At 36.0% G+C, this 22,770-nt stretch overlaps 1 protein-coding gene across 1 annotated transcript; it reads left to right on the forward strand.

Annotated features, from left to right (window-relative positions):
- Nucleotides 1-5,439: 5,439 nt before the first annotated feature.
- Nucleotides 5,440-21,108, forward strand: LOC132543453 (alpha-L-fucosidase-like). The gene is made up of 8 exons (XM_060206952.1): nt 5,440-5,786; nt 6,404-6,510; nt 6,727-6,857; nt 9,794-9,927; nt 14,840-14,937; nt 17,407-17,539; nt 18,016-18,186; nt 18,367-21,108. The coding sequence occupies exons 1-8, from the start codon at nt 5,440-5,442 to the stop codon at nt 18,620-18,622; spliced, it is 1,377 nt and encodes a 458-aa protein (XP_060062935.1). The 3' UTR covers nt 18,623-21,108.
- Nucleotides 21,109-22,770: the final 1,662 nt, after the last annotated feature.

Below are 22,770 nucleotides of genomic sequence, written 5' to 3' on the forward strand. Positions count from 1 at the left end.
CAGTTCCACCAATATTGAAAGACTGTTTTACAATAGCAAAGCATCAATGTCGGAAAGTTTCCTTTGGTTTCCCAAACGTTTGTACACCACTGAAGTGTGATAGGTGAAACAGATTTTGATCTCACTCCGTAACGTATCCACTTGTAATACTATATATAGTTACCGGATGATAAATTGTACTACGTTGGAAGGGAGATAACTAGTACTGATTTTAGTCGCCGCGTCGCTTATGTCACCCCAAAGAGACATCGGCGTTGGTTTGTAAACTGGTTTGATATTTTTTCTGTTTCAGTTTTTCACTTAGAGTATAATACATGTAACATTGTCAAACAAAGGAAACGTATTTTGACAACAATCCTAGCAGTAATTAATCAACTATTCAACTATATTAGGATAAACAACAACAAATACAAAAATGTCTTCCACTGTGAGAGGCACAGCCACTGATTTATTGATTAGAACAAATCTTTTAAAAACGACAATACGTTTCATCGACATATATATATATTATTACACATATAATTATTTTAAGAGGATATTAACAAAAAATCCACACAGCTTAGAAAAAAAATAAATACAAAAATTACGTCTGTTTGCCACTACTTGGATCGCTAGAATGACACGTACGGGTAACACGCGGTATGAATCTGCACGTGCAAATATCAGATCATCACACCATCTATTGGCGACGCATAGCACAATAAATAATTTCAACCTAACTCCAACTGGTGAAACAGTTGAAATGATATAGATTCAAACACAATTGATTGTAACAATTACGATGGGATTGGGCACAAATTTTCCAACTTATGTTAAGCCTTTTCCACACACACACAAAAAAAACCCAAAAACAAAACAAAACAAAATGCATATTGACAAGACAAAACGACATGTTTGAATACAAAATTACACTGAGAGAGACAGACAGACAGAGAGAGAGAGAGAGAGAGAGAGAGAGAGAGAGAGAGAGAGAGAGAGAGAGAGAGAGAGAGAGAGAGGTCATACGTAACAATTTATATTATTTCGTGTAAATCAGTTTTTTTTTCAATACTTTCGAGCTATTTTAAAGTTCACCACATCCCGTGCCTTATTCCACTTTCTTCTGTCATCCGGGTCCTTCTTGTAATTCTCGCCACTAGTGTATCGTTGGAGTAAGGAGTAACACTTAACTGCAGGTCTAGTAGTATAACATCATTTAGTTCTCGGTATACAATTACCTTCTGATCTCGCATAATTATTACAAGTGAAGAAGTAGTGGTTAGTGTCTTCAAGAGGATGTCCACATTGGCAGTGACGGTAATCTAGTAAATTAGATCCGAAAGAAGTCATTGTTTAAAGTACTAGAATTATTTCTTAATCGAGCATGTTGTATATTAGCTTTCCGAATACCAATTAAATAAAAAGTTGGAACTAGTACGGGGGGTTCGAATAGATTTTTTTAAAACTGAATAAGCATCTAATTTCAATGTCAAGTTGGTTACAAAGTCGGACAGCAGAAGAAATAAATGATAAATTCGTTAGTTGTAGTCGGAAATTTGGACAAAGAATAGTTTTGTGCATCGCGGAGGTAATATTGTGAGTTTTCTGACACTAAAGGAGGCAAGAAAGAGGATAGATAATAAGGTGTGAGTTTATTACATATTTTGTAGAATAGCTGTAGATTTCTTCTAGAGCGTCGTTCTGATGGCGATTCTAAACCACTTTCAGATTAGAGTGAATTTCTACTGGTATAAAATGGTAAACCAGTGATAATTCTAGCAGATTCTAACTGAAGGTTTTTTCTAGTTTGTCATCACTGATGACAGCAATATTCTAATAATGGATGTATGTATGCCTTATAGATTTAGATTGAAGTTCGTCTATTCAACATGTACTTAAGTTTACAGAGAATACTTACCTGTTTGGATGCATTCTTACATATATTTTCTATATGCCTACCCCGAATACAATTTTCATCTAAAATTACTCCTAGATGCTTATAATGACCAACAAAGTCTACACTGACATTGTTAAATTGGATATCCATGACATGATCGTGCTCAGTGTTTGAAATAAGTAAAGCTAAATTTGATGAGCCACTTTTCTGCCCAATTGTATTTTTTTAGATAGATCGTTATCAGTTTTAGTTTCAATGGTCAAAACGGAAGTTCCTGGACATAATAACGAAGTATCGTCAGCAAACAGTTTAGAGAGACTTTCAAGGTTATCAGTTATCTCATTAACATATATAATAAAAAGTAATGGACATAATACCAAGCCTTGTGGAACACCTGCATTTATAGATTTAACAGAAGACTTACTATTTCCTACAAAGACTTGTTGCTTTCTATTACTGATATAATTATTTAACCAGACCAGAAGTTTTCCATCAATACCGTTATGTGCTGATTTTACATTCAGACCATTGTGCCACACACGATCGAGCCCTTTGGAAATATAAAAAAATATTTCAACTCCATTTTTTCAATATATTCGCATCAGGTGTGATATATTTCTACAATTTGATGGACAGTAGAATGACCAGGCTGGAAACCTGATTGATATTGGTCGATTAATGAATTATCAAGTAAAGAGTTATTAAGATATTTCACAACTAAACGTTCAAAGATTTTACCAAGAGTACTAAGTAGCGCTGTAGGGCTGTAGTTACAATATTCATGTTTATCTCCCTTTTTAAATAACAGCATTGATAGATATAACTTCCATTGTGACAGGAAGACACCAGTTTCCAAGGAAGCTCTACATACAAATGGCAATGGGTAAGCATTATATTCCGCGGTATTTTTTAAACATAATGTGACTGATTGTATCACTGCCTCCTGCGTTATTAGTATTTAATTGTTTAAAAATGTCAGGAATGTCGTCTAATTGAAAAGGTATAAATGTTAAAGTAGCGTCCGCCCTTCACTCTGCATCTGGTATGTTAATGTCAGTGTCGTCAATAGTAGAGATGGAAACAAAATAATCATTTAGAATATTAACTTTACCTTCACATTTCTAGGAAAATATGGGTCTTTTATATTACCCGACCAAGTAAATTCATTTTAACAACTGAATATAGATTAAATAACTACATATATATTGACAAACGTGCTTACATCTGGCTCAGCAAATTTCTCAAATGGCCTCGATTTTTTTTAACATTCGATTTCCTGTTGAAAAGGAACAAAAAACAACTGATATTTGACACCGACAAATGTGTGTTTTAATACTAACACACACAATATGGGGATTGCGACTTGCAACAGGTGAAGCGTGTGAACCTCGGCTTTTTTAATGGATCATATGACTTGCATCATGTGATTTCATGAAACACTGCACACATAGACAACATGGCGGGATATCGGTTGTTAATATTGTGTTTGTTATCGTTATTTTCATTGTCAGTTTGTACGAAGTATGAGCCAACATGGGAATCGCTCGACACTAGGCCCATTCCCGGCTGGTACGATGACGTGAAGTTAGGAATCTTCATTCACTGGGGTGTCTTCTCGGTGCCGAGTTTTAAGTCGGAGTGGTTTTGGGAATACTGGCAAGGTATGAAGCTGAAGGAGGTGGTGGAGTTTATGGAGAAGAACTACAGACCAGATTTTACCTATGCTGACTTTGCCTCAATGTTTACCACCGAGTTCTTTCAGCCCGACGAATGGGCAGAAATATTCAAGGCGTCTGGTGCAAGGTAGTCCCTAACACCCAGTGAACTCCATACGTCCCTGGTCTGAACGTTAGACATACTGTTTAGCCTGTTAAAATAATCTATATTTGTATTGTTTAGGAAAGAACGTGCTGTCTACATCTTTATTGATTTTTAGAGGGAGGATCAATGCAGTTTTCATGTGAAGGCACGTGATTTGAGTTGTACAATAATCAAATACTTTCAGATGCTAAGGTTTGAACTAGTGACATTTCGTTCGCTTGGTGACATCATCATCATCATCGTCGTCGCCGTTTTATGTCAATTGACATACTTGAGAGGACTGTTGGAACTTCTCAAATCCGATGAAAGGAAACTACATTGGTTTTTTTTTCAGAATACAATTTGGTTTTTGGTGACATAAATGTTGGTAATAAGGACTCGAGCGAAATGACAGGGTTGGTATTTGAAGTGATTGTGACCGATCTTTCTGCTAATGAGAAAATTCGAAACTGAATCCGACGCTTTACGCCCGTCCTTTTGGAAACATCAATGACTTTCAGCATTCCATGAATTCACCGTTCAATAGTATATACCAAGTTCCCTACAGCTGTTGAGACCCGTCAAATATAGGTGATGAAGTCTTCACATCATCAACACAATACACACAAAACAACGGTCAAAATTGGCTCTTTACATTCGTTGTAGACTAGGTATTTCATTTGGGGCCTTCTGCTGAGAGGCATTTGGAGAGATCAAAGTAGATCTGCTGTCCCATTGCAATTCTTGAGGACCTTGTTCTTGTCCCTTCCTTCCTGTCGGTTCTTTTATACTGTGCTCGATGTCCCTCTTGGTGCAATTGTTCATATGAACAATATATGATATCTTGTGTGGACGTTTAACCTCGTAAAAACCCTCTCCAAATGCAACTTTTGTTATGATGTTGCGTTTCAAAGGAAAAGTTGCGCCGTCAAAATCACCCATCGCTTCCACCGGTCGATTTTAAATCCCGTTTCTTATATTTGATTTTAAAACCACTCATAGAAATTTGTGATGTCCAAGGGACACGAATGATTGCAAAGATAATGAATCATTGATGCAGTAAATCATAGAACTGGTGAACACTCGGCTGTTATATAGGCAATGTTGTAGAACGGTGTTGTAGAAACGATGTTGTATCCCCGTCATCGTGTACAAAGACTAGTCCAAGTTCATACATGCACAGAACCATTTTCTACCAGAAACGTGTTGTTGGTTTGGGTTGATCTCCGGTCTGCCGGTATCCATATTTCATAACGTACCTAGAATCCTCGTCCTGAATTACGCTGAAGACTTTGTATTGTTTCAGTGTTGTGTAAATAAATAACGTAAGGCGCTGACGTTTGTCTTCTTTTCCCTTTTTTTTCGGTAAGTCTATTTCCTTCGTTTTTATGACTACTACTATTTAATAGAATTGGAAGGATTCGCGCGTTATTTAGCTTTGTCGTGTTCTATAGTCGATTTACGTTTTACAACGTGTTAAAGTTGTCTGTTGGATAGCACGCCTCGAGTGTCTGATTAGTTCTTGTGTGATTTTTCAATGGGCTGCACAGACACAATCGAACGCAAATGTCGGTGTGCAATTTTTATCTTAAAGTTTAGGATCCCACTAGTTTTCATCAGAGACGTATCTGTTTTCATATACCATTTTCTCACCACCAAAATATGTATGTGCAGATTGCGACACGAAATGTTAAGTGCGTGAACCTTTTTCATGAATTAGATCATATGACTTTAATCATGTGACCTCACTGAACACAAACAATATGGCGGACAGTCGATTGCCAGTTCTTGTTGTGTTAGCGTTATTTTCATTATCAGTTTGTACGAAGTACGAGCCAACATGGGAATCGCTCGACACTAGGCCCATTCCAGGCTGGTACGATGACGTGAAGTTAGGAATCTTTATCCACTGGGGCGTCTTCTCGGTGCCAAGCTTTTCGTCAGAATGGTTTTGGTGGAATTGGAAAGGCATGAGTCTTCCTGGCGTGGTCGATTTTATGCAGAAGAATTACAGGCCCGGTTTTACTTACGCTGACTTTGCCTCCATGTTTACCACCGAGTTCTTTCAACCAAACGAATGGGCAGAAATATTTAAAGCATCTGGTGCCAGGTATATAACGTTGCAGCCCCAATTACACGAAAGCAAATAATCTTCTATAGTTGATCCGTTGGCAGAGATATCGGTCCAGCCTACCTGTACCTGTTTAAGGAAGTGATTCCTGTATATACATTATATATATATGTTAGATGGATGTAGGATACATTTGTGTAATATTTTCGCTTATCCCAGTATTTATTACCAAATTCAGGAAGCAATGTAGTATATGCCTATTTATATAATGACCTGTCATTTGAATGTGAATTCACGCCCCCATATTGACCACCTGTGTATATTGTATATTGTATGAAGTATTCAAAAGTGTGTGTGTGTTTAGTATAGAACATGCAGGTAATCCTTTTTGCCTTTACAAGTTTTCCACTCTTTGCCCTTGCATGATTTTGTAATGTGCATTCTTTAGAGTAAATATAGAAAAAAGCAAGTTAGTATTAAGTGGTAGAATTCATCTGTGACATTGGTTTATTGTATCAGCCATCTTTGGTGGATGGTTTTAGGTTGTCAGTCCATTGCATTTCCATCACCTGTCTAATTCTGTGTAATGTATACATTGTCTAAGTTTATAAGATATACATACCTGGTGTGCAACATGTATCATTTGATTGTTTTAGGTATGTTGTCCTGACCAGTAAACACCACGAGGGATTCACTAACTGGCCATCTAAGTACTCCTTCAACTGGAACTCAAATGCCACTGGACCAAACCGGGACCTTGTTGGTAAGATTTCACAGAATAAATATCAAAAGTCTCATGCAGCCAACGTTTGGCTAAATACATTTACAGAGATGGTGAACTCTTTAGATAAACTCTATGTTTGAAATAAGTTTCCAGATATAAGTAGTTTTTCTCAGATATGAAGCTAATAATTAAGGTTTGTAAAAGTATATATAGACAAATCATTGTTCACTTTGTAAGTAAAATGTTTGTTCTTAGGTGAGCTGGCCAATGCCATCCGTGACAAAACTGACATCAAGTTTGGCCTCTACCACTCCATGTTTGAGTGGTTCAACCCTCTTTACCTCCAAGACAAGGCTAACAATTTCAAAACCAACCGATTTGTCCAGGTAAGCATGTATATATGTAGGTAAGTGTAGTCTTACTTGACTTGCAATGATACAGGTTTATGGACTAGATTTAAATGATGGACAACAATCGGAGGGGGAATGAAAAAAAGAAGGGAAAGAAAAGAAAAATACTCTGAACCACTGGTAAATCTTATGTAAGATATGTGGTTAAGTAAAAAATCTTGTAGTATTGAATAATGCCAACAATTTAAAGGATGTCTGATGATAAGAAATTGTTCATTGTGAATCATTTAACAAATGTATGTACTGTAGTGAACATACAGTAAGCTCAGGTGGCCAACACATTACTTACTTCAAGGAAAGGGATGGACTTGTTGCAGAACAAGGAAATATTATTTGTTTATTATTTCGAAGAGAGAACAATGTATTTGATTTTACTTATTAACTGGCATGGGTAACAGCTAGATAATACAATACCTTACCAAACTCTCTCTCACTTTGTAGTACACTTAACACTTCAGGTTTTCATGTCTAGGTACAATCTCAGACTTGCTTGTATGTGTAAATACTAAGGTTTTACTGTACAAATAATCACCCAGGATTCAAATTTTAATGTCAATTTAAACACAAATGCAGGTGAACAATGTTGATGAGACTTGATCATACAGGATATTTGCTATAATCTTAGACTGGCAATATTCACACTTATCAGTGCAGGTAACAGACTTAAACATAGAAACACTAAAAAAAGTACAGAGATACACTTGGACTTCAGTATACAGGAATGATTCTTTTTGTAAACCTGACACCAAGATCAGATCATTGTGATGTAGTACAAGTGTTTAGCGGTGCTCATTATCAAAGAGAGGAGAATGGTGGATGAAGTAGTTTCTCTACCCAGTGAACGAAGTCCGTAAGCTGGCTTCATCAACAACCATAACAGACATTATAGAATACAGAGTTCAATCAACGGTGATCATTTTGTTATGAAATCTGTCAGCCTAGTTTTAACTAGTTTTGTCTCCATGATTGATTATACCTAATGTCTGATCCAAAAGGCAACCAATTCCTGACAATCAATTAGGAGATATTAACATTGAGGATCAGTTTCAAAACCAGAAGTATGAGTTTTATTTTCATTTTCACTAAGAGAAAACAAGAGTTCTATGTCTATAATAATAATGTTAAAGAAACATTGGTTCAGTTTTATTCATTGTTTATTCTGTTTTGACACAATCAAAAGCCAAACACATGTCCATTGGAATGCTTCTTTTTATTATTAATTGAATGTGTTTATTTGCTTCCCTTTCAAATTTAGATTTAAGAGAAACAAAACCATCAAACAGAGTAAATTGAATATGATAGTGTTTTGCTTAGTATTATATCAGACAGTTACAGTTCTTTGTTTGGGTTCGTCGTCCTTTGGAAGTTTGAAGTGTTGAGTACACTTATACAACTCAAGCAATTGTATAAGTTCGTATAAGAATCAATAAAAAAGGGGAAAAAAAACAAACATGTAATTTTGATATATTCATCTCGATGTTCTCTCCATCTCCCTGTAAATGTGAACCAAGTGTTTCATCTCGATCTTCTCTCCATCTCCCTGCAAATGTGAACCAAGTGTTTCATCTCGATCTTCTCTCCATCTCCCTGTAAATGTGAACCAAGTGTTCATCTCCAAGTTCTCTCCATCTCCCTGCAAATGTGAACCAAGTGTTTCATCTTCATGTTCTCTCCATCTCCCTGCAAATGTGAACCAAGTGTTTCATCTTCTTGTTCTCTCCATCTCCCTGTAAATGTGAACCAAGTGTTTCATCTTCATGTTCTCTCCATCTCGCTGTAAATGTGAACCAAGTGTTCATCTTGATGTTCTCTCCATCTCACTGTAAATGTGAACCAAGTGTTCATCTTGATGTTCTCTCCATCTCCCTGTAAATGTGAACCAAGTGTTCATCTCGATGTTCTCTCCATCTCCCTGTAAATGTGAACCAAGTGTTTCATCTCGATCTTCTCTCCATCTCCCTGCAAATGTGAACCAAGTGTTTCATCTCGATCTTCTCTCCATCTCCCTGCAAATGTGAACCAAGTGTTTCATCTTGATGTTCTCTCCATCTCCCTGCAAATGTGAACCAAGTGTTTCATCTTGATGTTCTCTCCATCTCCCTGTAAATGTGAACCAAGTGTTTCATCTTGATGTTCTCTCCATCTCCCTGTAAATGTGAACCAAGTGTTCATCTCCAAGTTCTCTCCATCTCCCTGCAAATGTGAACCAAGTGTTTCATCTTGATGTTCTCTCCATCTCCCTGCAAATGTGAACCAAGTGTTTCATCTTGATGTTCTCTCCATCTCCCTGCAAATGTGAACCAAGTGTTTCATCTTGATGTTCTCTCCATCTCCCTGCAAATGTGAACCAAGTGTTTCATCTTGATGTTCTCTCCATCTCCCTGCAAATGTGAACCAAGTGTTTCATCTTCATGTTCTCTCCATCTCCCTGTAAATGTGAACCAAGTGTTCATCTCCATGTTCTCTCCATCTCCCTGCAAATGTGAACCAAGTGTTCATCTTTCTTTACATCACTCTAGCATTATCTAAACACAACAAAAGTGTTTGTTATGATCATATTTATAGACACCAAAACATGTCACCTGTAACCATGATGTTTTGATTAGATTTGTCTTTAACTACAATAAGTTTCTTGTTGATATTGATGGTTTAATGAGAAGCTTTAGAATGACGTGGTTGAGGAAGTTTCTTGATAACCAGTACTGTACATAAATGTCCCATTGTTTACACAATTATCATACTTTGCAGTTGGACCTTAGTTGCTTCTCCTGTCATTCAGCTGAAAGCCTGATTTTTAAAGAAAAAATCATTCACAAACATGGTGTTCTTTATGCATGCTTTTTAAAATAGATAAATTTCTTCTGGGTCTTTTAAATGTATTTCTCACAAGTCTAATGTTATTGCACTGTCAGAACAAGAACCTGCCCGAGTTGTTTGAGATTGTGGAGAAATATAAACCGGAGGTGGTTTGGTCGGACGGGGACTGGGAGGCACCAGACACTTACTGGAGCTCTACACAATACCTCTCTTGGCTATACAATGAAAGGTAGAGTTGTGTGAGGAACATGGACACAGGAGAGTTCCAATGTCTTTGGAGGAGTAATGGTTCAATTCATTGATGATAGGTGTAGTTTCTAAATAAGAATTTATGTTTAGTGGATTGGAAAATGATATGGTTCTAACAAGTCCTGCTGTGTTGATCTGATCTTTATTTTCTTGACGTAAAACCATTCACTCTCTACAGTCTGTAACTAGAATAAGTTGGATTGAATTCGTAGAGGACTAAACAGGTATCATAATAGTTTACACAATACATTTCATTTTACAAAGAAAGTCAATATTGGGAAAGATGAAAATATTGGTTGTTAAAAGAGACTGGATGAGAGAAGTATAGAAATAAGGAAAGGCTACAGCAGAAGTATGGATTCCAATCTACAAAGGATATCCAAAGGAGGACTTTACCCAAAGCTGTCTTAAGGAGGAATTTACCCAAGGCTGTCTAAAGAAGGAATTTACCCAAGGCTGGTTAAGAAGGAATTTACCCTTGGCTGTCTAAAGAAGGAATTTACCCTTGGCTGGTTAAGAAGGAATTTACCCTTGGCTGGTTAAGAAGGAATTTACCCAAAACTGGTTAAGATGGAATTTACTCAAGGTTGGTTAAGAAGGAATTTACCCAAGGCTGGTTAAGAAGGTATTTACCCAAGGCTGGTTAAGAAGGAATTTACCCAAGGCTGGTTAAGAAGGTATTTACCCAAGGCTGGTTAAGAAGGAATTTACCCAAGGCTGGTTAAGAAGGTATTTACCCAAGGCTGGTTAAGAAGGAATTTACCCAAGGCTGGTTAAGAAGGAATTTACCCAAGGCTGGTTAAGAAGGTATTTACCCAAGGCTGGTTAAGAAGGAATTTACCCTTGGCTGGTTAATAGAGAAATGTTCAGAGCCTGTTTGGAGAGGAAGGAGCAATGATTTTCAGCACTCAGATATTTATGTCCTGTACCTGCAAATTTTGAGAACTCTTTGTTCTTCATATTGGGACTTGTAAAACTTCTAGAAATGAGCTTATGGAATCAGCTGGATAACTCCTGAAAATGATATGAGTCTGTGAAAAGAAGAAATGATCTGAGGTGATGTAAAGAGGAAGTTGACCCCTAATGGGGTTCAAAAGAATTGACCTTTTGGCTGGCAGCAGAGTAAATGACCAAGGACTCTTCCTGTACATGGCTAAGCTGAGTTCAACATGATTAACACACTTCCTTTCACACTGACCTTGACCTGTATATAAGATTCTTTCCTTATTTACGTAAGATGGAAATTTTCCCATTAAGAAGGCAAAATGAGGACAGGAAAGTATTGTTACTAAACTAACAGAAAAAAGGCAGACCCAAGTGTGTATAGGATTTTCATCGTGTTCAGAAGATGACAACCTAGTGTGAAAATAAACTATCAAGACAACAGTGCATTTATAACAACACTACATCATCTTCTTAATGCTGTGATAACACATTGATTGGTGTGATAACACATGGATTGGTGTGATAACACATTGATTGGTGTGGTAATGGTGTGGTTACACATTGATTGGTGTGATAACACTGTGATAACACATTGATTGGTGTGGTAACACATTGATTGGTGTGGTAACACATTGATTGGTGTGATAACACATTGATTGGTGTGGTAACACATTGATTGGTGTGATAACACATTGATTGGTGTGATAACACATTGATTGGTGTTCTAACACATTGTTTGGTGTGGTAACACATTGATTGGTGTGGTCATGGTGTGATAACACATTGATTGGTGTTATAACACATTGGTGTGATAACACATTGATTGGTGTGGTTACACATTGATTGGTGTGGTAATGGTGTGATAACACATTGATTGGTGTGGTAATGGTGTGGTAACACATTGATTGGTGCGGTAACACATTGATTGGTGTGGTAATGGTGTGATAACACATTGATTGGTGTGGTAACACATTGATTGGTGTGATAACACATTGATTGGTGTGGTAACATGTCATTATGATCTTGTGATGTGATAACATGTCATTATGACCTTGTGATGTGATAACATGTCATTATGACCTTGTGATGTGATAACACGTCATTATGACCTTGTGATGTGATAACACGTCATTATGACCTTGTGATGTGATAACATGTCATTATGACCTTGTGATGTGATAACATGTCATTATGATATTGTGATGTGATAACATGTTATTATGATCTTGTGTGATATGATAACATATCATTATGACCTTTTGATTTGATAACATGTCATTATGACCTTGTGATGTGATAACATGTCATTATAATCTTGTGATGTGATAACATGTCATTATGATCTTGTGATGTGATAACATGTTATTATGATCTTGTGATGTGATAACATGTCATTATGACCTTGTGATGTGATAACATGTCATTATGACCTTGCGATGTGATAACATGTCATTATGACCTTGTGATGTGATAACATGTCATTATTACCTTGTGATGTGATAACATGTCATTATAATCTTGTGATGTGATAACATGTTATTTTAATCTTGTGATGTGATAACATGTCATTATGATCTTGTGATGTGATAACACATCATTATGATCTTGTGATGTGATAACATGTCATTATGACCTTGTGATGTGATAACATGTTATTATGATCTTGTGATGTGATAACATGTCATTATGATCTTGTGATGTGATAACATGTTATTATGATCTTGTGTGGTATGATAACATATCATTATGACCTTGTGATTTGATAACATGTCATTATGATCTTGTGATGTGATAACATGTCATCATGACCTTGTGATGTGATAACATGTCATTATGATCTTGTGATGTGATAACATGTCATTATGACCTTGTGATGTGATAACATGTCATTATGATCTTGTGATGTGATAACATGTCATCATGACCTTGTGATGTGATAACATGTCATTATGATCTTGTGATGTGATAACATGTCATTATAATCTTGTGTGATGTGATAACCTGTTATTATGATCTTGTGTGTTGTGATAACATGTTATTATGATCTTGTGTGATGTGATAACATGTTATTATGATCTTGTGTGTTGTGATAACATGTCATTATAATCTTGTGTGATGTGATAACCTGTTATTATGATCTTGTGTGTTGTGATAACATGTCATTATAATCTTGTGTGATGTGATAACCTGTTATTATGATCTTGTGTGTTGTGATAACATGTCATTATGACCTTGTGATGTGATAACCTGTTATTATGATCTTGTGTGTTGTGATAACATGTCATTATGACCTTGTGATGTGATAACATGTCATTATGATCTTGTGATGTGATAACATATTATTATGATCTTGTGTGTTGTGATAACATGTTATTATGATCTTGTGTGATGTGATAACATGTTATTATAATCTTGTGTGATGTGATAACATGTTATTATGATCTTGTGTGATGTGATAACATGTTATTATGATCTTGTGTGTTGTGATAACATGTCATTATGATCTTGTGTGTTGTGATAACATGTTATTATAATCTTGTGTGATGTGATAACATGTTATTATAATCTTGTGTGATGTGATAACATGTTATTATGATCTTGTGTGATGTGATAACATGTTATTATGATCTTGTGTGTTGTGATAACATGTCATTATGATCTTGTGTGTTGTGATAACATGTTATTATAATCTTGTGTGATGTGATAACATGTTATTATGACCTTGTGTGTTGTGATAACATGTTATTATGATCTTGTGTGTTGTGATAACATGTTATCATATTCCTATTTTACAACACATTTTGTTCCTTACAGCAAATGATAACACATATTAACATGTTCCCAGCCAGTTGATAACCCATATAAGTATATAACAGTGATATGATAATATGTACTGTAAACATGCTTGTTAGTGATATGATAATATGTACTGTAAACATGCGTGTTAGTGATATAATAATATGTACTGTGAACATGTTTGTAAGTGATATGATAATGTAAGACTGGTTCACTAATGAGATAACATGTAATCCTGGTTCATTAGTATGTTAACACATATTTACATGTTTAAGCATTATCATGTCACATGTAAGCATGTTTCAGTGGTATGTAGTGTTTTATAGCAATATGAAAAAAATTCAGCATATTGCTTATCAACTTTGCAGAGTAAGACCCTTCCAGAACTGTTTGAGATCGTTGAGACCTACAAACCTGAGGTGGTATGGTCAGATGGAGATGCTGGCCCAGACTCTTACTGGCAGTCTACTAATTTCCTTAGCTGGCTCTACAATGAGAGGTAGAAAACAACATGGCTGCTGTCTATGTTTTTTGTGATATTGACGGGACCTGAAGTGTTTTATCTAGGATTCTAATAGTCTATCAACTGTTTTGGAATGCTTTGACTTATTTCTGAAATCACATGTTTGCTGATGCATCACCAAAAACTGCTGCTTGTTAACATATGGGGAGGGGAGATAACTCAGTAGTGTTTTTCTGATATTAGATATAACAGATCTACACAGCTGGACATTTTTAGATCAAGGATATGAGTTGAGCCATTACTTTTCTCTACAGTTTGTCTTTTTGTAAATGTGGAATTCTCAGTCTTTTTTCTGATAATCTTCGATTTAGATAGATATCAAATTCATAATTCTGTTTATTCATAATTCTGTTTTAAAAAGAAATTTTCTGAGTTTATTTTTTTAACATATTTAAAGTGTTATCTTTGCTGTAGTGTATTGAATATTATTGGAAGTTTCAACAACAGCGGGTAAATGTTTGTAACCAGTGTTGATGTGTTGTATGGTTTATAATACGAGAAAGCCTCTAAAGAGTGCAGCATTTGTTTACTTAATACATGTACCATCATACAGAAACAGAGCTACCAAACTGAAACAACGCATAGATATTTATCATACTGTTGATGATGTGACCTGTTTATGTTACAGTCCAGTGAAAGATACTGTGGTTGTGAATGACAGATGGGGAAGTAACATATCGTGTCATCATGGTGGATTTTATACCTGTGGTGATAGGTACAATCCAGGTAATGTATCTATGTGAACCTGTGGTGATAGGTACAATCAATGTATCTATGTGAACCTGTGGTGATAGGTACAATCCAGGTAATGTATCTATGTGAACCTGTGGTGATAGGTACAGTCCAGGTAATGTATCTATGTGAACCTGTAGGGATAGGTACAGTCCAGGTAATGTATCTATGTGAACCTGTGGTGATAGGTATAGTCCAGGTAATGTATCTATGTGAACCTGTGGTGATAGGTACAGTCCAGGTAATGTATCTATGTGAACCTGTGGGGATAGGTACAATCCAGGTAATGTATCTATGTGAACCTGTGGCGATAGGTACAATCCAGGTAATGTATCTATGTGAACCTGTGGTGATAGGTACAATCAATGTATCTATGTGAACCTGTGGGGATAGGTACAATCCAGGTAATGTATCTATGTGAACCTGTGGTGATAGGTACAGTCCAGGTAATGTATCTATGTGAACCTGTGGGGATAGGTACAATCCAGGTAATGTATCTATGTGAACCTGTGGCAATAGGTACAATCCAGGTAATGTATCTATGTGAACATGTGGTGATAGGTACAATCCAGGTAATGTATCTATGTGAACCTGTGGTGATAGGTACAATCAATGTATCTATGTGAACCTGTAGGGATAGGTACAATCCAGGTAATGTATCTATATGAACCTGTGGTGATAGGTACAGTCCAGGTAATGTATCTATGTGAACCTGTAGGGATAGGTACAGTCCAGGTAATGTATCTATGTGAACCTGTGGTGATAGGTACAATCAATGTATCTATGTGAACCTGTGGTGATAGGTACAATCCAGGTAATGTATCTATGTGAACCTGTGGCGATAGGTACAATCCAGGTAATGTATCTATGTGAACCTGTGGTGATAGGTACAATCAATGTATCTATGTGAACCTGTGGCGATAGGTACAATCCAGGTAATGTATCTATGTGAACCTGTGGTGATAGGTACAATCCAGGTAATGTATCTATGTGAACCTGTGGTGATAGGTACAATCCAGGTAATGTATCTATGTGAACCTGTGGTGATAGGTACAATCCAGGTAATGTATCTATGTGAACCTGTGGTGATAGGTACAATCAATGTATCTATGTGAACCTGTGGCGATAGGTACAATCCAGGTAATGTATCTATGTGAACCTGTAGGGATAGGTACAATCCAGGTAATGTATCTATATGAACCTGTGGTGATAGGTACAATCCAGGTAATGTATCTATGTGAACCTGTGGGGATAGGTACAATCAATGTATCTATGTGAACCTGTGGTGATAGGTACATTCCAGGTAATGTATCTATATGAACCTGTGGTGATAGGTACAATCCAGGTAATGTGTCTATGTGAACCTGTGGGGATAGGTACAATCCAGGTAATGTATCTATGTGAATCTGTTGGGATAGGTACAATCCAGGTAATGTATCTATGTGAACCTGTGGGGATAGGTACAATCCAGGTAATGTATCTATATGAACCTGTGGTGATAGGTACAATCAATGTATCTATGTGAATCTGTGGCGATAGGTACAATCCAGGTAATGTATCTATGTGAATCTGTGGTGATAGGTACAATCAATGTATCTATGTGAACCTGTGGTGATAGGTACAATCCAGGTAATGTATCTATGTGAATCTGTGGTGATAGGTACAATCCAGGTAATGTATCTATGTGAACCTGTGGTGATAGGTACAATCCAGGTAATGTATCTATGTGAACCTGTGGTGATAGGTACAATCAATGTATCTATGTGAACCTGTGGTGATAGGTGCAATCCAGGTAATGTATCTATGTGAACCTGTGGTGATAGGTACAATCCAGGTAATGTATCTATGTGAACCTGTGGTGATAGGTACAATCAATGTATCTATGTGAACCTGTGGTGATAGGTACAGTCCAGGTAATGTATCTATGTGAACCTGTGGTGATAGGTACAATCAATGTATCTATGTGAACTTGTGGTGATAGGTACAATCCAGGTAATGTATCTATGTGAACCTGTGGTGATAGGTACAATCCAGGTAATGTATCTATGTGAACCTGTGGTGATAGGTACAATCAATGTATCTATGTGAACCTGTGGCGATAGGTACAATCCAGGTAATGTATCTATGTGAATCTGTGGTGATAGGTACAATCCAGGTAATGTATCTATGTGAATCTGTGGTGATAGGTACAATCCAGGTAATGTATCTATGTGAACCTGTGGTGATAGGTACAGTCCAGGTAATGTATCTATGTGAACCTGTGGTGATAGGTATAGTCCAGGTAATGTATCTATGTGAAAAAGTGCATGTAATTTAGTAGTATGTTTGGCACAATTTTGTGTTCAAGTAGTAAAGTGAACTTTGAACCCATCACATTTACATGATCTGATAGCGATTTGAATTGCAGGATATTTAATATCAATACCTGTAACACTATAATATACCTGTGTTTTTGTTTGGTAGGGATCCTACAAAAACACAAGTGGGAAAATGCCATGACCATCGACAAGTACTCCTGGGGCTACCGTAGAAATGCAAGACTTTCTGATTATCTGACCATTGAGGAACTTCTCAAGACTTTTGTAGGAACTGTGAGGTAAATTACCATAGTAGTACGATATCGTATAGCTAGTGAATTTCCAGCGTCAATATGTACGCAGATTTCTTTTAAAACAATCAGATTTTAACAAATTAAAATTTCACAATCTGGGTTTAAGAGATCACAGATTAAATTTTTGTAATAATGAAATAACCAGCTGTACAGTATCATGAAAGTAAGCATTAGTTTATGAGATTGTTACTGAGAACAACGACAGAGATGTGTACTGGGGCCAGAAATCTGCAGTAATGTGGATTGGTTTATGTTGTGATTATAGAAACACACAACTGCTTAGTAATACGTCTGTATGTATTGGTAGTTTCAGTGAGGTTAAACACAACACATTGATTTGAATGGTGTTACCGTTCATGGCCCCTACACCAGATCATGTACAACTACCTGTTTTGTAGTTGATTACATGGATTTCTGTCTTTTTATCATCATTAGGATAAATGGCATGAATACTGTTTCAGCTGTGGAGGAAACATGTTGATGAATGTCGGCCCAACCCGAGACGGAAAGATTGCCCCAATTTTTGAAGAACGCTTGCGACAGATGGGATCATGGCTGAATGTGAACGGGGAAGGAATATATGGTACTAGACCCTGGTCACACCAGAACGACACGGTCACACCAGATGTATGGTAGGTAAAAAAATACAAAACCAAAAATACTGTCATCAAAAGACATTCACAATAACCCAGCAAAATTGGTGTCTGTACCTTAGTTCTCCTGTTATTGAATAGATAACATATTCACTGTAAATCTATCTCTAATATATTTTGTGTGTAGAGCTTATAATTACTTCAGAGTTTCTCCCCAAGGTACACCATGAAGAAGTTCCCAAATGTTACGGCAGTGTATGCCGTGTCACTCCAATGGCCAGATTCTGGTGTCCTGAAGCTTGGGGCTCCGATGACAACATCTGCCACGAGGGTGACCCTACTTGGATACTCTGGTACCCTGACCTACACTCGTGGCACAGCTGGAGGTATAACCATCACTATACCACCCATACCATTCAATAAGATGCCATGTGATTGGGCGTGGACCTTTAAAATTACTGGACTTAGTAACTGATCAGTGATATTAAACTTTCCCCGCGATGGTAAAACTAGTCTGGTTTTGTTATCAGATTATTAGAGTTATCTCTCTTGATTTAATTATCTTGCACTCTTTTCTGGGGTTTTTTAATGACCGGGTTTTTTCTGTTTTCTTCTTTTTCTGTGTTATCCTTTATGCAATAGGACAGAATTAAATACTCTTCCTGGATGGAAAGGTCTTAAGATAAAACACTTTTATTACTGTACATGAAGCATTTTATATTTTCTGTTCCGTGTACTACACATTCATTCAAATAGTTTCTGTTTGCGAGTTGTGTCAGTTGACTGATTAGGCTGCTGGGACTCTGTTCTGTTTAATAGATTTTTCAGCTTGTAACAATGATTTTCCTGCTTCTTGAAATAATTTGTACTTCGAATGTTTCTATCCTGCTATAATAGCAGAATATGAAGTAGCACTTAAAAACTTTTTCTAGGTAATCATGTGAAATATTTAGAAATTTGTCTTCAGGTGATGAAATTTTTGGATTTTTTGGATGTAGTTATTTATAGCAAACTTTTGATCACCATGGCAATATTTTTTTATGTGATAGTCTGCAAGTATTTTTAGCTTGAGATTATGACTTTAATGGTATACGGTGTTCGTAGACTTCACCTCAGCCTCATTTTGAGTTTATTTTTAAGTTTTGTAGTGTATGAAATGGAACTTTTTATCATCAGGAGGAATTTAGACATATGCATTTATTGATTTGAATCTTATGACAATACACCAACATTCCTTTTAACCACTTAGTTATTTCTATGTACTTTTGGAGTATTTTATCAAAATGTTTTTAACTTTTAGAGAAATTTTCATTATAATAATGACTAGTGCCTTACTGCTGCACAGTAGTAACAAATTGTTGGTCCTGTGCGAGGCAGCAAATTGGGATTTGGACATTACACCTGTGACTATTAAGACAATCATAGTTCCACTTCTATTAACGTTGTCATGAAAATATTTATTTACATTTATCCTAGGATAATAATGACTTGAACGTATTATGTGATAAAACAGGCATTGTGTTTAATCATGGCCATGTCCTCTTCCTCCAATGACATCTAAACAATGGCTTTTTCACAAATTATCTAACAGTAGTGTAGGTTAAAAAGCTGTGTTCAAGCGTTGTGTTTTTTGACACTGTATCTCCACAGGGAAATCCTTTTGTGTCGTGTGATTTTATGTGATATATGTTGTGTACCATATAGCTCTCACAGATATCATCATTAAATGAGATATCAAATCATGAAATATTTTTATTTTTTTACTGGCTCCTTCAAGTTTACAACATTGTTTTTAATACCTTCCCTCTGTTGTTTGACCCATACTACAGCAACTGTGATGTGAAACAGTCATAGAATAGTGAAGCTCAAAAAGTGTCATGTCTGTTCAAATAAATGACCATTATCTATATCTCATGTTCATGTCATTGTCCGAGTGGTCAAGGTGTCCATCTCTATCATTAACCCTCCACCTCTGCATCATGAGAGACCAATGTGGGGCAGTTGTCAGGTTATGGCCGCAGGTTGGTAGCTTTATGTCTGAGGACTCTGGGTTTCCTCCACCACCCAAACCTGCCACTTCCTTAAATGGCCGTGGATGTAAATAGTATGTAAAGCATTAATATTATACAAAGTTCATGTAGGCAGATACATGCAGAGTGATGACTGGGACAAGGGGCTGTTCAGAAGATATTATCTTTCAAACAATTCAAACTTAATTCCTGTTTGAGCCATCGTGTATGGCATGAACTTTATACATTTATCTAAACTTCAAGGTTTGGTGTAATATTTGGCCAGAAAAAATTCATTTTAAAGATTCTGGTCAGTAGGCAACATCCTTACATTGTTGCTTTCTTTGAAACCTCAAGTTTTTGAACCTTGAACTTGAAGAAAAATAAATACTCTTTTATATACTAATACGGTCTGGTCCATTATACAGTAATACGGTCCAGTCCATTATACAGTAATACGGTCCAGTCCATTATATAGTTATACGGTCCAGTCCATTATACAGTAATACGGTCCAGTCCATTATATAGTTATATAGTCCAGTTCATTATACAGTAATACGGTCCAGTCCATTATATACCAATACGGTCCAGTCCATTATACACCAATAAGGTCCAGTCCATTATATAGTTATACGGTCCAGTCCATTATACAGTAATATGGTCCAGTCCATTATACACCAATACGGTCCAGTCCATTATATAGTAATACGGTCCAGTCCATTATATAGTAATACGGTCCAGTCCATTATACACCAATACGGTCCAGTCCATTATATAGTAATACGGTCCAGTCCATTATATAGTAATACGGTCCAGTAATACGGTCCAGTCCATTATACACCAATACGGTCCAGTCCATTATGCAGTAATACGGTCCAGTCCGTTATACAGTAATACGGTTCAGTCCGTTATACAGTAATATGGTCCAGTCCATTATAGTTATACGGTCCAGTCCATTGTTCTCCAGTCCATTGTTCTGATGTTGATTATGGTCAAATGACATCTTACTATTTCTGAAATATAGTTGGTGACTGTCAGCTTCTCAAGGTAACAAAGTATTTAGATAAATTACTCTATGTTATTTGGTATTCAAGTAGACAATGAGAAACAAAAGGTATAGAAAATCTATGAATCAATGTTAAAACCCAGATAATGAAAATCTGTAGCCCTAAGTTTATGTAAATACCTCTAGAATGATTGGACAATCTGTCATCATATACAGGACTCTTGTTCAGATATACATATCTTATTTTAAGTCCTCATTTTGTCGATATTGATTTGTGTTAATGGCATATTATTTAATACACATTCCAAGTCTGTATGTTGGAGCATTTTATCCTATTACTACTGGTTACAAACAATGTATGTATTTTTGTTCATGATTCACAAATTGCTGGAAAAATTTCATATTTAGTTTAAAATTTCCATTTTTTTCTTTATTAAATATTTATATAGTGCCTAATATTATAAACAATATGTTTTTAGCAAAGAAATTATGAAATATTGAAAAATTTACAAATTTGATTTTAGAATATTTTAAGTAATGTTCATTTAGAAGATTAAAAAAATATCTGATTTTGGTGTGTATAGAATTAATATTTTACTTTCCACATGTAAGATGTGATGAGTGAGTTATCTTCTCAACAGTAAGATGTGATGAGTGAGTTATCTTCTCAACAGTAAGATGTGATGAGTGAGTTATCTTCTCAACAGTAAGATGTGATGAGAGAGTTATCTTCTCAACAGTAAGATGTGATGAGAGAGTTATCTTCTCAACAGTAAGATGTGATGAGAGAGTTATCTTCTCAACAGTAAGATGTGATGAGAGAGTTATCTTCTCAACAGTAAGATGTGATGAGAGAGTTATCTCCTCAACAGTAAGATGTGATGAGAGAGTTATCTTCTCAACAGTAAGATGTGATGAGTGAGTTATCTTCTCAACAGTAAGATGTGATGAGAGAGTTATCTTCTCAACAGTAAGATGTGATGAGAGAGTTATCTTCTCAACAGTAAGATGTGATGAGTGAGTTATCTTCTCAACAGTAAGATGTGATATTCTTTATATATTTACTCTTCAACATTCTATAATCTTTATCGATACACAATAAAATTTTCTAGATGTGGTCTGTGTTTCCTTGTTATTCTAGTTAAGTGGGTCATAATTTTGTCTGCTAAAAGACAGGGACATAGTAAAATCAAAGTACTGAAAGTACTGAGAGAGTAAAATCAAAGTACTGAAAGTACTGAGAGAGTAAAATCAAAGTACTGAAAGTACTGAGAGGCTAAACGTATTGAAAAATGTTCACAAATAACCGCTAAGATATATTACTTTCCCCATACTCCTACACTTTGGAATGCAAAAATGACTAAAGTAAGAGAACCAGAGGCTATTTTTCTTAATTTTAAGCGATTTTATATCATCTTTAATTCTTATTTCAAATTTGACGACAATAATGTGAATAAATCAAAATAGGTAAAAAAATAACAAAATACACACAACCATACATTTATCGCCAACAAGCCAAATGATTAATGGCTCTATGATGAAGTTGACTAAATAAAACCTTTGAAATACCCAAGATGTTGCAATTACTTTCCTATCAATATGAGGATT

This window comes from Ylistrum balloti, unplaced genomic scaffold (genome assembly GCF_031769215.1).
Source record: "Ylistrum balloti isolate Yb309-2 unplaced genomic scaffold, AGI_CSIRO_Ybal_v1 Utg369756, whole genome shotgun sequence".
Taxonomy (NCBI): Eukaryota; Metazoa; Mollusca; class Bivalvia; order Pectinida; family Pectinidae; genus Ylistrum; species Ylistrum balloti.